The sequence below is a fragment of the Podarcis bocagei genome (assembly GCF_964188305.1).
Source record: "Podarcis bocagei genome assembly, chromosome: 15".
In the NCBI taxonomy this organism is placed as follows: domain Eukaryota; kingdom Metazoa; phylum Chordata; class Lepidosauria; order Squamata; family Lacertidae; genus Podarcis; species Podarcis bocagei.
In genome coordinates, this window is record NC_138141.1 from 35,343,697 (window position 1) to 35,357,857 (window position 14,161).

The following is a 14,161-nucleotide window of genomic DNA, read 5'->3' on the forward strand; positions in this document are numbered from 1 at the left end:
CCGTCCTGCACATATTTCACATAACTCAGAGGCAGCTCAAAACCAAGGAATGAACAAAATCAACCACCATTCCAAGCCTTACTGTTTGTATTTGAGAAGGTTCCAGGCTCTAAGCAACGTCCAAACCACCACACGGTTCACAGGAAGTTAAGCAGGGCATGCAAGTATGTATTACGGACTACATGAAAACGGTGCACAGCCGTGTGGGAGGCTGGAAAGTCCAACGGCCTGTAGGCTAATTTCAAAAATGCTCTGGAAGCTCTGGCAAGAATGACCTGTCATTTCCCCTTCTGGTTGCTGGGTGGGCGGGAAGAGGGAGGAAGGCAGAGGAAGAAGCAGGGAGAGGAGGAGGGGAAGTGACTGGTAGAGCAGAAGACAGGGAGATCTAGGATAGATTACCACACTCTGTTATACGTGGGGCTGCCTCTGAAGACTGTCTGGATACTTCAGCTGGTGCAGAATTCAGCAGCCAGGTTGCTCACAGAGGAAGGACTGTTTGAGCATATAAAGCCAATCCTGGCCTGACTGCCTTTCTGGGCCCAATTCAAAGTACCGGTTTTGACCTCTAAAGCTATAATAATAATAATAATAATAATAATAATAATAATAATAATAAGTTGGCTAGAAGCAATGGGCAGCTTTGCCAATCCCATAAACAAACACAGTCCCTCCAGCAGCAAAACTTTGGGGGGGAAACTTCCCACCCCAACACAATGGCACAGCCAGCAATATTATATTAAATAATACCATATCAATCAAATTACAACTCTTCTTAGAATCACAGAACTGTAGAGTTTGGAAGGGATCCTAGTACAGTATCATCTAGTCCAACCTCCTGCAATGCAGGAATATGCAGCTGTCCCATACGGGGATCGAACCTGCAAGCTTGGCGTTATCAGCACCACGCTCTAACCAACTGAGCCACCTCAATTTCCACGCATCCCCTAAGCATAGAAATGCTCTACCTGTAGGCAGCCATGTCAACTACAACACGAGTGGCAGGAAGGCTCAGTTGAGCTGTTTAATGGAGATTTATCAATCCACTTGGAGAAGCAACCCTTGTGAAGCAAACCCTCCCCAAGGGTGGGGCTTGGGGAGGGAGGGAGTGGGGCAAGCCGTGGGAAGGGGGTGTGATGCTTGAGGGGGTGAGAGAGGTGCAAAGGAAAGTGGTTGGTTAGGTGTGTGGCAAGCAGCGGCGTAGCGTGGGTTGTCAGCACCCGGGGCAAGGCAAGTAATTTGCGCCCCCTAACCCAGGGCAAGGCAAGTAATTTGCGCCCCCTAACCCGGGGCAAGGCAAGTAATTTGCGCCCCCTAACCCCTAACCTGCAGCCGCTGCCAGCTTCTTCTTGCTGCTGCCTGGGCTGGTCTGGTGTGGTTCTCTCCCGCGCTCAGAGCTGCGCTGGGCGGCCGCTGTGCGGAGTGCCCCTCCCCCAGATAGTCCCTTGCTCTCTCTCCGCACCGCACGCCTGGCACCCCTCCCTCCACAGTGGGCGGCGACCCGGCGGCTCAGATCGGATTCGCACAGCCAGCACTGCAGTGAGAGAGAGTGAGTGAGCCAGGTAGGGGCAGAGAGCTGCGAGTGCGAGCGCCCCCCCCAGATGTTGCGCCCGGTGCAGACGGCCCCCCTACACCCACCACGCTACGCCACTGGTGGCAAGGGCAAAGGAGTTTGTGGGGTTGATAAGTGAATCGGGTGATAGCCCTTAGTATTATGTACAGGGTGAGTCCTTTAAAAGTGGCCCCGTGGATACAGAGTACACATGTTCCACAGGGCCTCTTTTAAAAGACTCACTCTGTACAGTGGTACCTCGGGTTAAGAACTTAGTTCATTCTGGAGGTCTGTTCTTAACCTGAAACTGTTCTTAACCTGAGGTACCACTTTAGCTAATGGGGCCTCCCGCTGCCACTGCGCAATTTCTGTTCTCATCCTGAGGTAAAGTTCTTAACCTGAGGTACTATTTCTGGGTTAGCGGAGTCTGTAACCTGAAGCGTCTGTAACCCGAGGTACCACTGTAGTTTCTAAGTGCATCACCATTAATAGCAATTGCAATAATAATAATAATAATAATAATAATAATAATAATAATACACTGCACTCCCACTTGTTGTCAATATTTTTTTCTCTGGACTCCTTTTATATATTTAATTCATTTGTAACCAAAGATCAAGAAAACACAAATTTTAATAATAATAATAATAATAATAATAATAATAATAATAATAATAATGTCAAAATGATCACAAATGATTTAGCTGAGGTTCCTGCACTGCAGAAGGTTGGACTAGATGACCCTGGGGGTGTCTCTTCCAACTCTATGGTTCCATGATTATGGCTGAGTTTGGTTCTGAGAACCCAGTTCCAGTCTCCTTCCACAGCCTGCTGGCAATCTGGGACTTTGGAAGCTCTTCAGATATTACCTCTATGTGACCCCCCTCACCCCCCCATCCCAGTATGTCTTGGCCCTTTGACTCTCTCTTAATGGCCCTGTTTTTCAAGGGGAAGCAAGAACAGGCTGTGCAAAGCGATGTTTGTCTCTCTCTCGTTCTTAGCTCGAGAGTCCAGAGTAAACTTATTTGTGGCACAGCTTCTCGGGTCAATATGTGCAAAGTCTTCTGTAAAAGGAGTATTCGGCGCAGGTTAAGTGTGGGTTAGAGAGCAGAGGCAGGAAAGGTGGGAGGAGGTCATCGCAAAAGCTGGTCAAATATGTACTTTGCTTTATGCGCAAAAGAACCCCACAAAAAGGCGTTTCAAGGCAGAAAGCCGCAACCTTTGGCAGGAGACACACTTGAGCGTTGTCAGCAGTCCTGCTAGACACTTGAGGCAGTTTACTGCCACCCCCCACCCCCCAATCAGCCGCCTTGTTTTCCCATTTTAAATGTGATGTTGAAATCCTAGCATAGGTTGGAGATAAAAACCGACTCGATGTGTTATTTTTGACCTGCTTTCCTTTCAGGAGATGTACGGAGCAGCTTTCAATATTAAAAATGATAACATATTAAAGTGGAGATAGACAGTTGTTTCAAAAAGAATCCCACACAGGCCATGCGTTTAAAAGTCATGGTCTCTCACGAAGAATCTTGGGAACTGCAGTCTGTTAAGGGTGCTGACAGGGTTGGGTTTTGTTTTTTTAAGACCCGTTCTCCTTTAAGAGCTACAATTTCCGAGTGGTCAACTGTCACTCTGCCTTCCAAAGGAACTCTGGGAACTGAAGTTCTGTGAGGGGAATAGAGGGGTTTCCAAACAACTGTCAGCACCCTTAACAAACTACAGTTCCCCGGATTCTTTGCAGGAGGCCCTGACTGTTTAAAGTGGCTTAATCGTGCTTAAAATGTACCGTGCAGATGGGCAACTCTAGGTTTTTAAGCCCTGTTCCCCGCAAAGAGCTACAGTTTCCAAAGTGGTTTAAACAATCAAGCCCAGGGAACTCTGGAAACTCTAGTTCTGTGAGGGGAATAGGCAACTCCTAACAACTCTCAGCTTGCTTATTGTACCACAGAGCTCAGGATTCCTTTGGGGAAAGCATGACTGCTAGTGCTATAACAGTGCTTTAGATGTAAGGTATGGATGCTGCCATGGGACGCGGGTGGTGCTGTGGGTTAAACCACAGAGCCTAGGACTTGTCGATCAGAAGGTCGGCAGTTCGAATCCCAGCGACGGGGTGAGCTCCCGTTGCTCGTTCCTTGCTCCTGCCAACCTAACAGTTTGAAAGCACCTCAAAGTGCAAGTAGATAAAGAGGTACCGCTCCGGTGGGAAGGTAAACAGCATTTCTGTGCGCTGCTCTGGTTCGCCAGAAGTGGCTTAGTCATGCTGGCCACATGACCCAGAAGCTGTATGCTGGCTCCCTTGGCCAATAAAGCGAGATGAGCACCGCAACCCCAGAGTCGGCCACGACTGGACCTAATGGTCAGGGGTCCCTTTACCTTTATGGATGCGACCAAAGGCAGTGACCAACCAGTGACTTCCCATCTAAGCCACTTTTGAGGCTGGTGGAAGCTCCCTCTTGCTTGGCAAAGCCCAAGGGCTTGCTGCATCAATGATTTTCTGATTGAGAAGCATGAATAAAATTTGAATGCAAATTTGTAAGCAACCCAGCCTAATGCTTCCTCGAATATTTTGGCTGAAAGACCTACGCACAGTAAGAGATGATAATAAGTTGAATGTCATGGATGGGCTGGACGCAGAGGATTGGTGGGAGGAACCAGATGGGAACCCCCAAGGGAAGATGTCTCAGAGCCTGGGGAATGGTGGTGGGACAATGACGGGTAGTCAGAGGGAGAAGTCTGGGAAGAGGAGGTGTTGGGAGATGGAGAGGTAACAGGGCTTAGTGAGCAGGGAGAGTCTGTGAAAGAGAGAGGTCCAGAATCAGAGGCAGAAGTGGAGGCTGGAGAAGAAGAGGGCAAGAAGCTGAGATGAATCAGGCTGCTGAAGAAGCCAGTGAGTCTCCCCCTCCTGCTACCCTTTTCATGGTCTCCCAAGAGCAGGAGAGGTATGAAGATGGAGGAGCAAAGACAGGCAAGGCAAAGAAGTCTCAGATTTCAAGGGAAGGATCCAGGGGAGGAGGAGACTTAGGGAGCAGTGGGAAGGCAGGGACCTTCAGTCCTCACAAGTGTCTCATTGGGGCAAGTCCTACTGGGAAGAGTTGCTGTGCTCACTAGGCCTGAGCTGTTTCTTTGAATAAACAGTTAACTTCACAGCCACATTGTGAGTTCTTGCTGACCTGCTCCCAACTCCCACCTTGACAGAAGACAATACTGAGCTAGATGGACCCAATGGTCTGACGCAGTGGAAGGCTGCTTCCGACAACCCAATGACTAACAGATTTGTTATGGCCGTTGTAATTTAAAGAAGCCTTTCCGCCCCACCTTGTGGCTCACAAAGGGCCGTCCGAGGATTCAGGCAGATTTCACCGCACACAATAGTTCCTCCTTGAGAAGAGCAACAGTAGAAGCTAAAACATTAAGTGATATAAACTCTTTGGAATTTCAGATCTTGGTAGCTAATGAGGCACTTGTTTCGGAGAGATGCATTTGTGGCAGGCAAGCGCAATGAGGCTGTCAGAATATTATGACATCTCTGCACATCAGACAGACGCGTTGAGTGGCTAACATTTTACAACTACGTTTTCCTTGGGTCCAGAGGAAACCCACTGAACTTAATGAACATGACGAACGTAGGTCCATTAATTTCAACGGGTCTAACTCTCGAGGCAACATTTGCACCATTCATTTAAAACATTATGATATTGCTTTAAAAAAGCACCCTGGGGACTTTTGTTTGTTACGGGGGCTGAGATTTATTAGGAGACCCTTGTTTCTCTCAGAGTCCTACAATTCTCAACCATCAATCTGTCTTTTGGGAGTTGCAGCTCTGGGAAGGGAACACGGGTCTCCTAACACCTGTCAGCACCCTCAACAAACTACACCTCCCAGGATTCTCTGGAGGGAGTCCTGACCGTTTAAAGTGGAATAGTAGTGTTTTAAATATATAGTGCAGATGGGTCATCGTCCCTATTTTCATCGGATAAATTTGGAAGGGTATGCAAGCCCCATGGGGGAGAGCTGAACCCCAAAGTAGGAGAGCTTCAGTAACGGAGACTGCACCCAGACACCACACGTTTAATTGCATGGTGTAGCTGTAACCAGATAAGTAAAAATGGGAGATGAAAAGGCACAATAAAGGACAACAGGGAGAGGAAGAATACTGACGGGAGGGGGGGGGGTTCAAAATGTAATCGCTGCAATATCTCCTCATCTGCCACCTCACTTTTTATTGTGCAAATTCTCCAAATTCCAAGCCAGGATAAACCAAAGTCGACAGCCTGGATTATACAGATTAAGGAAATGCACTTGCTGGGTTTTGCTTCTGCTAGTTGGGGGGGGGGGGAGTGTGTGAGAAAGAACTCTCAGAATACTCAAGCCTTTGCTCCGCTGGAAGCTGTGTCCTCATGGTCTCCAGCATTTTCCCCACAGCGATAGGGGCTAGCAAAAGACAGAAAGCTATTATAGAATTGTAGAGTTGGAAGAAGGGACCCCGAGGGTCATCTAGTCCAACCCCCAGCAATGCAGGAATTGCAACTAGAGTATCCTTCTGCTTATAAACCTCCAAGGAAGGAAGAGTCCAACACCTCTCGTGGGAGTCTGTTCCACTGTCAAACGGCTCTTACGCTCAGAAAATTCTTACTGATGTTTAGTCAAAATCTCCTTTCTTGGAACTTAAAGCCACTGGTTTGAGTCCTACCCTTCAGATTAGGAGAAAACAAGCTTACTCCATCTTCCATGTGACGGCCCTTCAGATATTTGAAGATGGCGATCCTATCTCCTCTTTTCCAGGCTAAACATACCCAGGCGGGCTCCTTCAACCATTCCTCATATGGCTTAGTTTCCAGACCCTTGATCATCTTGGTCGCCCTCCTCTGCACACGTTTCAGCTTGTCAACATCGTTCTTAAAACTGTGATGCCCAGAAATGGACTCAGTACTCCAGGTGTGTTCTGACCAAGGCAGAATAGAGTGGGATTATTACTTCTCTTGATCTAGATTCTAGACACTGTACTTCTGTTGATTCAGCCTAGGATAGCATTAACCAAGAACAGCATTAGCAGTCATAGATTCCCACAAATAATCCTGGGAACTGCAGTTTAAGGTGGTGAGAGTTGTGAGCTGACCCCTCAAAGAGTTACAATTCCCAGAGTGGTTTAACAATCAATTCCTCTTCTCAGGGAATCCTGAGAATTGGAGCTTTGTGAGGGGAATGGTGGTCCCCTAACAACACCGTTTACAAACTACAGTTCCCAGGACTCTTTTTGGGGGTAAGGAGTATCATAGTGCTTTAAATTCATAGTGCAGAAGGTACTAAGTTGCAAAGGTGCTGCGGAATAGTGTAACTTGCCCATAACTTTTAAAAAACCACATTGGTTTATAGTTAAGAGTTTTGCTATTCCCTACTGACTTACGTCGGGACGCGGGTGGCGCTGTGGGTTAAACCACAGAGCCTAGGACTTGCCAATCAGAAGGTCGGCGGTTTGAATCCCCTCGACGGGGTGAGCTCCCGTTGCTCGGTCCCTGCTCATGCCAACCTTGCAGTTCCAAAGCACATCAAAGTGCAAGTAGATAAATAGGTACCGCTCTGGCGGGAAGGTAAACGGCGTTTCTGTGCGCTGCTCTGGTTCACCAGAAGTGGCTGAGTCATGCTGGCCACATGACCCAGAAGCTGTACGCCGGCTCCCTCAGCCAATAAAGCAAGATGAGTGCCGCAACCCCAGAGTCAGCCACGACTGGACCTAATGGTCAAGGGTCCCTTTGCCTTTACCTTTACCGACTTACGTCAACACAACTTCTCAACAAAGAATGGGGAGATTATGGCTTCGAGTGAGAAACATTAAAAAATGGAGACAGGGTTTAGGAGATTTAAAATAATAATAATAATAATAAAAAGAATCCTTTCTTTGGTTTGCCCCAACAGTCACCACTTTCTCTGCCTCTGGAATGGCAAATGGGAAGGAGAGAAAGCTTGGCGTGGGCAGGCCTTACTGCTCGGGCGACATAGTTGCCGATCTCCATTCTGCAAAAATGAATTTTCACATCTTAATCCTAAACCTACTTATTTGCAAGTATGCAGACTGAGTGGGATGAAGATGGTGACCTATTTTTAGGGGAGGAGCTCTAGCAAGAGATTAGGATCTGGGGTTCAGGTTAAGAGAGTGTTCCTAAGCATGTGCAAAGTCCCTCTCGTTCAACAAGGATGCATCTTTACCTAACAGGAGCCAATTTGTGCTTCTGTTGTGTTTAAACTCAACAAATCTCACTGTAGGCAAAAAACGCCTGCTATAATAATAATAATAATAATAATAATAATAATAATAATAATAATAATTCATTACCCGCCTTTTACCCTAAGGCAACAGGGCGGCTCACAACAATTTAAAATATAACATTAAAACAAATTACAATCACAAGAATTGGGTGGCTCCTAAAAATACACATCTCAAGTGTCAAAGCGCAGGACATGAGAAGGCCATTCACCCAGCAGCTTCCAGAAATTAACTCACATGATCTCAGTGTGTGATCGCACATGTAGGACACAGGTGTGCTCTGTTTGGATGTTACCACAGAAGGCAATTGTAGCGCAAGTGGTTGAGAGTCAGCATGGCATTGCCAAGGCTGGGCTATGGACAGAGTCATAGAATTGTAGAGTTGGAAGGGACCACGGGGGCAGCATTTGAAATTAGCTGAGTGCTGGGCACGTTTTGAGAAGGGCAACTGGCCTTTTTTTGCGAGGAACTGGAGGTGTTTGGTTGCCAGGTTTGGCACCTGACATCTCCATCTGGCTGGCGGGTGGGTATGGCTGTGATGCTGTTCCAGTCAGCTGGCCTGCGGGGCAGTGCAGCAGCAAGAGACACACACATCTTTTGTTGCCACAGTGCTCTGCGGATCCCCTGGCTCACAAAGCACCAAAAGAGGCACACCTTCTGGTGCTGTGCGAGCCAGGTGATTCGCACACACGCATATCTTTTGCTGGTGCGCTGCCCCACAAACCATTTGCTTCGTAATTTGGTTGTTTTTTAAAAAATGCAGGTAGACATAGCATTGTGATGACCATATCCTAGCTTTAAGGTGCCACCTGGCTCCTGGATTTCATATCTCTGTTTCTAACCCTGCACAAGGGTCATCTACTCCAACCCCCTGCAATGCAGGCATGTTTGGCCCAATGTGGGGCTTGCATGGTCCCCAAGATTAAGAGTCTTACGCTCTACCAACTGAGAAGCCAAGGTGGGGCAGAATCTAGGAAGCAGGAACTGTGAGACAAGTCACTAGTCAGGACTGGAATCCAAGTGATCAAGACAGAACAAACGAAGATCAAAGAACAATGAAGGATCCAGAAACACACTCAGGAAGATCCTGATGCTCAAGCAGTGCTCAAGTGAAACAGGAAGTTCCCTTTTGCACTCCTTCCTCTCCAAGAACATCCAATGGCCAGTCTGGGCGGGCGGAGTCAATCTAGGGCCAGAAGCCGCTGCCTGCAATTCAGTGGCTCGTCACATGGGGCAGACACATGCGGATCCTGCAACTCTCTTCCATAATAGCACCCACACTGTCCAACAAGGGCAGGCCGACACCAGACGTTCAAAGCACAACCAGTACACATTTGAAGGACATAGTTTTCCCCCCAAAGTACCCTGGGAGCTGCAGCTTGTTGAGGAATTACATCTTTGGGAGGGGAAACTGCAGTTCCCAGGATTCTTTGGGGATGCTTCAAATGTATGGTATGACTCTGCCCATTAATGTCTTACTCAGCCACACAGTCTCACCGTGGGACTTGGACCATTTCTTAAGGCCAAAGCACACATGCACATGTTTATTCAACACACACACTTGCCAATTCAGCAATAAATTGGGGGTAGTATATGGGGGGGGGGAGCAAATGGCATCATCTGATACCAGGAGTGAATAGTCAGAGAAAAAGCACCTTAAAGTAGTCAGGAGTGTTGGTGAGACAAGGTAGGAATTAAGGGTCAAGCTTTGCAACCATCTGGGCTGTCAGTCCTGGAAGACCTGCTCCCTGCCTTGCAGGTCTTTCTTTCCCCACCTGGCCTGGGAGGGTAGGACCCAGACTGACTCCAACTACAGTAGCTGAGGTTGCTGAACGGACTCTTGGGCTGAGGTGTTGTTTGTCAGTTGTTGTTGTTTGTTTCACTGTTGTTGTTTTTTGCATCTATAGTTGTGATTTGTATGGAAACTGTCCAATTAGGTTGTCTATTTTTTAAAAAAATGTTTTGTTTAGTGTTTATGACTACTTTTACATTGCAGTCATGTCTTTTCTTTCATGCTGTAAGCTGCTTTGAGCATGGTTTGAACTGTGGAAAGGCGGCACACAAATAAAATTATGCATGCATGTATCTATGTATGTATGCTCCTGCTTCCATACTTCTCTGTTGAAAGTTAACATGTGCCACAATCCAGAATTATGTTCAAACAAGGGAGCATGCACTTCCAGTTGTGGGGAACCCTTCACCCTCCAGATGTTGCTGAACCACATCTCCCATCAGGTCCAGAAAGGCTGGCTAACGGCCAGGGATGATGGGAGTTGTAGTTCAGCAGCATTTGGCAAGCCAAGGGTTCTGCTTGCCTGCCTTAACCCAAAAGGATTGTGGCAAGGATGAAAGAGTCTGGATTGAAGAAATGTAAGGAAACACCTCCCCCAAAACAAAACAACTCAAAAGATTGCTAGTCAGTCTAAATGAAGAGTGGAATTTGTCCCCCAATGTCAAAATATGAAACCATTAACATAGCTGTCAAGCGTCCCTTATTTGGTGGGACAGTCCCTTATCCCAGCGCCATGTCCCGCTGATGTCCCTTATTGATGATGTCCCTTAAATAAGCTACTGAAGGTAATGGGGCCCTTTCTGTGTCCAGCTGTGCTTTGTCAACAACAAATTGTTGCTGTTTTTTTTGTGTTGAATATATTGTTGTTGTTGTTGTTGTTTAGTCGTGTCCGACTCTTCGTGACCCCATGGACCAGAGCGTATATATATGCTATATATGCTATATGGTAATTTATGGACCTAATAGGTATCTAAAGCCATTTGCACGCAACAAAATATGTATTTTATCAAAGTAATTGTTGATCCCTTATTTTGGCTGCTGATCCCTTATTTTCGAGGCTGCTGGTCCCTTATTTTCAAATCTATAAGTTGACAGCTATGCATTAAGGATTAGCGCCTTCCAGCAATCAGGGTTATCATGGTATAAAAATTTCCTAGGAGCTTGCAAATGAGTTGTGAACTCTGTACTACTTATCCTTAATCAGTAATAATACTTAATATGTATGCTTCTTTAAAAACAAGAAAACAAAGGAGAGCATTCAAAAAGGATGAAACACACCCACCCGCCAACAAACTGAAATGGTACGTCCCAAAATACTATTGGCCAATTTATGTATCCAGCAGAATCCAAGTGGCAAAGCAGCAGTTTCTGGCTGTACCACATCAGACTGCAGGTGGGTTTGTTTTGTGTTTTCCATTTTGGAGTGGGAGGGAATCTCCCTGCACAGAGAGAAGTAGCATGTCAGGAAAAAGCTTTCAGCTTTGCCTTTTATGAAAAATGAAGGAGTATATATATATATATATATATATATATATATATATATATGGAACAGGCAAGCTTCACTGGAAGTGGTGTAGCCCAGGAAGTGTTTAAACACTTGGTTTTGCTCACTGAACTTTTGGCAATAGGTCCAATGCTGCTGAGAGCATCACTGGCAGTGGGGAGACTGGTACATAACTCCTGCTGTGTAAGTAACAGGCCATTTTGTGGCAGGTGGTAACAATTCTTCACAAAGAGGCTGGCCATGGCATATGAATCCAACTCTTTTTTTATGGAAGCTTTTCCAGGATTTCTGCAATGTGTTAATCACAGATACAATAGAACTTTGTGCTCCGGTGTAAACCCCACATTTTAAGACAAGAAGGAATTAAAGGTTATCAGTGACATCTGAAAAGCCTTTGGGATTCCTCCCAAAAGTGCCACAATTAACAATGCAACAAAAGGGAATCTGTCACCATCCATTGGGGGGCGGGGGGGGGGAGAGAAAGAACGGAACTAAATGTTTAAAAATAATTGTGTTGCATTTTAACTGCAAACAAGTTGAAATGTAAACAAGCTGTAAACAAGGTAAAGACAGATAACTTTACACAGCAAACAATGTCAACTGCCAAGCCACAAATCAGGGGGACATTTCAAAGCAATGAAGTTTAAACTTGAGATAAGGGATAGTAAGCAAATTAAATGACAAACATGCCCATTCATTCAGCCACACTATTAAGGTGGGGTGGGCGGGGTGGGGGTAGAGAAACATGTCCTTCCCCTTCATTTTCAATCTGCAATTCAATTTTTAAACAAATACACACACACAATTTATTAGCAGTTTCCCCTGGGCCCCAGGAGTGCTTGGTTATTAAAACTGGTTTCTGAAGTGGATTCCAAGCAGCAATGCAAAAACACTTAATTCCAAACCAAGAGTGGAGTTGAGGAATTATTTCTCTTAACCCCCATCTCTGCTCTATCTGCAATAGAGGGGGGGGCGGGAGGGGGGCGGAGGCAGCACTCAACCCTCTATTTACAATATATTTGCAATTCAAATTGTGTCCATCCAAGAAGCACTGGTATTGAGTGTGTGTGGTGAGGAAGGGGGGCGGGTGGCTATTCGCTTTACTTCTCGGTAAACATAATAATACAGTCTTAAAAACAACAACCACAGAAACTCGATATATTCACGGATCTTATAAGCCGAACCTTTGACTTCATTTCTCCCCCGCCTTCATTTTCCAAAAAGACAGGAAGAAATAAAAATATGAACAACATGATGTTGCAGGAAACCCATGAAAGTCGCCTCTTGCATACTTAGCAATAAACGTACCTTTTTGACTAAACGCTACATGGTCTTAACTGCTAGCACAATTCTGTGCACAGAAAATAAAAACACACATACACACCAATACTCCTCTGCCCCCTCCTCCCCCCTTCACGGCTGCTCTTTGTTGTTCTGACCGAGTCCTTAGTTTTTCTTTTGGGGGGGTGGGGAAACCCCCCCCCCACTTAACCCTCGTTTAATTCACTTTTTATAAAACACACACCGCCGCCTAAACTTAGCAATGCACGCAAAGAAAACCCCTGCCGGCAGCTGTTTAAATCCATCAGCATCTTTTAAAGCAGATTTGAGGTTTTTTTGTTTTTAAAAAAGACTATATGGGGGGGGGAGGGGAAGAAGGGGGCGTGTTTGTGCAGAAACTCACCCAAAAAATAAAACGAAAAGCTCTCGTTGGACCGGCGAAACCATTTAAGGATAGCAATAGGAAAAGAAGTGGGGGTGGTCGGGGGGGGGTTTGACCCATTAACCCTAACCCTCCCCACAACCTTGATTCCTGTTTGGGAATTAGTCAAGCCCCTGCCCCCCCTTTACAGCAGTGCTTCGTCTCGTTGGCCTCTTGTTAAAGCTGGCAAGGCTGCTGAGCAACACCCCCCCCGAAAAAAGGGGGTCCCCCGTTACCTGGTCTTGGAGGAGAGAAATGCTAGCTTGATCAGCCCGTAGGTAAACAACTGGATTCTCTCCTTGGCGACACTAGCTACTTTTAGTCGGTGCTCTAAAATGTGCAATTCCATCTTTTCCTCTTTTTCATTTGTAGTTCATCAGTTTTGGGAGCCTCTTGTTTGTTGCCTGGGAGGTTTCGGGGGGTGGGGAGGAGCAGGAGGAGGAGGAGGAGGATGGGGGGTGTCTTCCTCTTTGTCCGAAAGGGGTATTTTCCCACCCTCTTCCTTTTACGTCTCCAACGCAGGCAGAGAGTGGAGGAGGAGGAGGAGGAAAATAATGACTTTGAAAAAGGGATGGAAGAAGAAGAAGATATTATTTGTCATGGAATTAACAAGGCGGTTGGTTGCAGGGGGGGAGAGGGAAGATTTTTGCTAACTAAAGAAGTGGCGCTGATGGAGGGAGAGAAAAGAAAGAAGCAAAGCCAACAAAAAAAAGAAAGAAAGAAAGAAAGAAAAAAGAGGAGGGGAGAAAAGAACAGCTGAAGCTGGAAGGAGAGGGGAGAGCTTCAGAGCGCAGAAAAAGCGGCTGCTGTTTCAATGTAACAAACAACTTGCCAGTCAAAGGGGCCCGCAAGTGGGCATGCGCAGGAGCGCGGAGCATTCTGGGAGGTGTAGTCCAGAGGGCGGAGCACGGATCAGGAGTTGGGGGTTTTTGCCTTGTTTATTTTTTAAGAACTCCCCTCCCAACCCCTCCGTGAGGTGCTTCCAAAATAAAAGAGTCCCTGGTGTTGTAAATAAAAATATGCCCTTTTCCCTTATGGGGTATCCAAGAGCCCATATAGAGTCCTTACATAGGTTCCCTATTGGTAGGAGAAAATAACAGAGGCCAACTAGAGAATATTGAGAAGCAAAGCAGCTAGTAAGCTTGATCTTTATTGATCTGTTGCAACAGGGTACCCCCCTCACACGCAGGAGAGGAAGAGGACCCAGAACAATGGCCGGCAAGGCCTTATAAAGACTTTTGAAATTCCCCTTCTCTAGATCAGGACCACCCCCAGAAACATTATGCATACATCACAGAAGGGGTGTGACCTAAGACCACCCCTCAGATACATCCCACCTACATCACAGAAAT

The 14,161-nt window shown here is 46.4% G+C and overlaps 1 protein-coding gene across 1 annotated transcript in view; it reads right to left on the reverse strand.

The window, feature by feature from the left end:
- CASTOR2 (cytosolic arginine sensor for mTORC1 subunit 2) overlaps window positions 1–13,587 on the reverse strand; it is a 48,222-nt gene extending 34,635 nt beyond the window's left edge. Inside the window, exon 1 of the mRNA XM_081173156.1 lies at window positions 13,046–13,587. Coding sequence (XP_081029282.1) covers window positions 13,046–13,158 — 113 coding nt within the window. The 5' untranslated portion in view covers window positions 13,159–13,587. The remainder of the gene's footprint in view (window positions 1–13,045) is intronic.
- Between the last annotated feature and the right edge of the window lie 574 nt (window positions 13,588–14,161).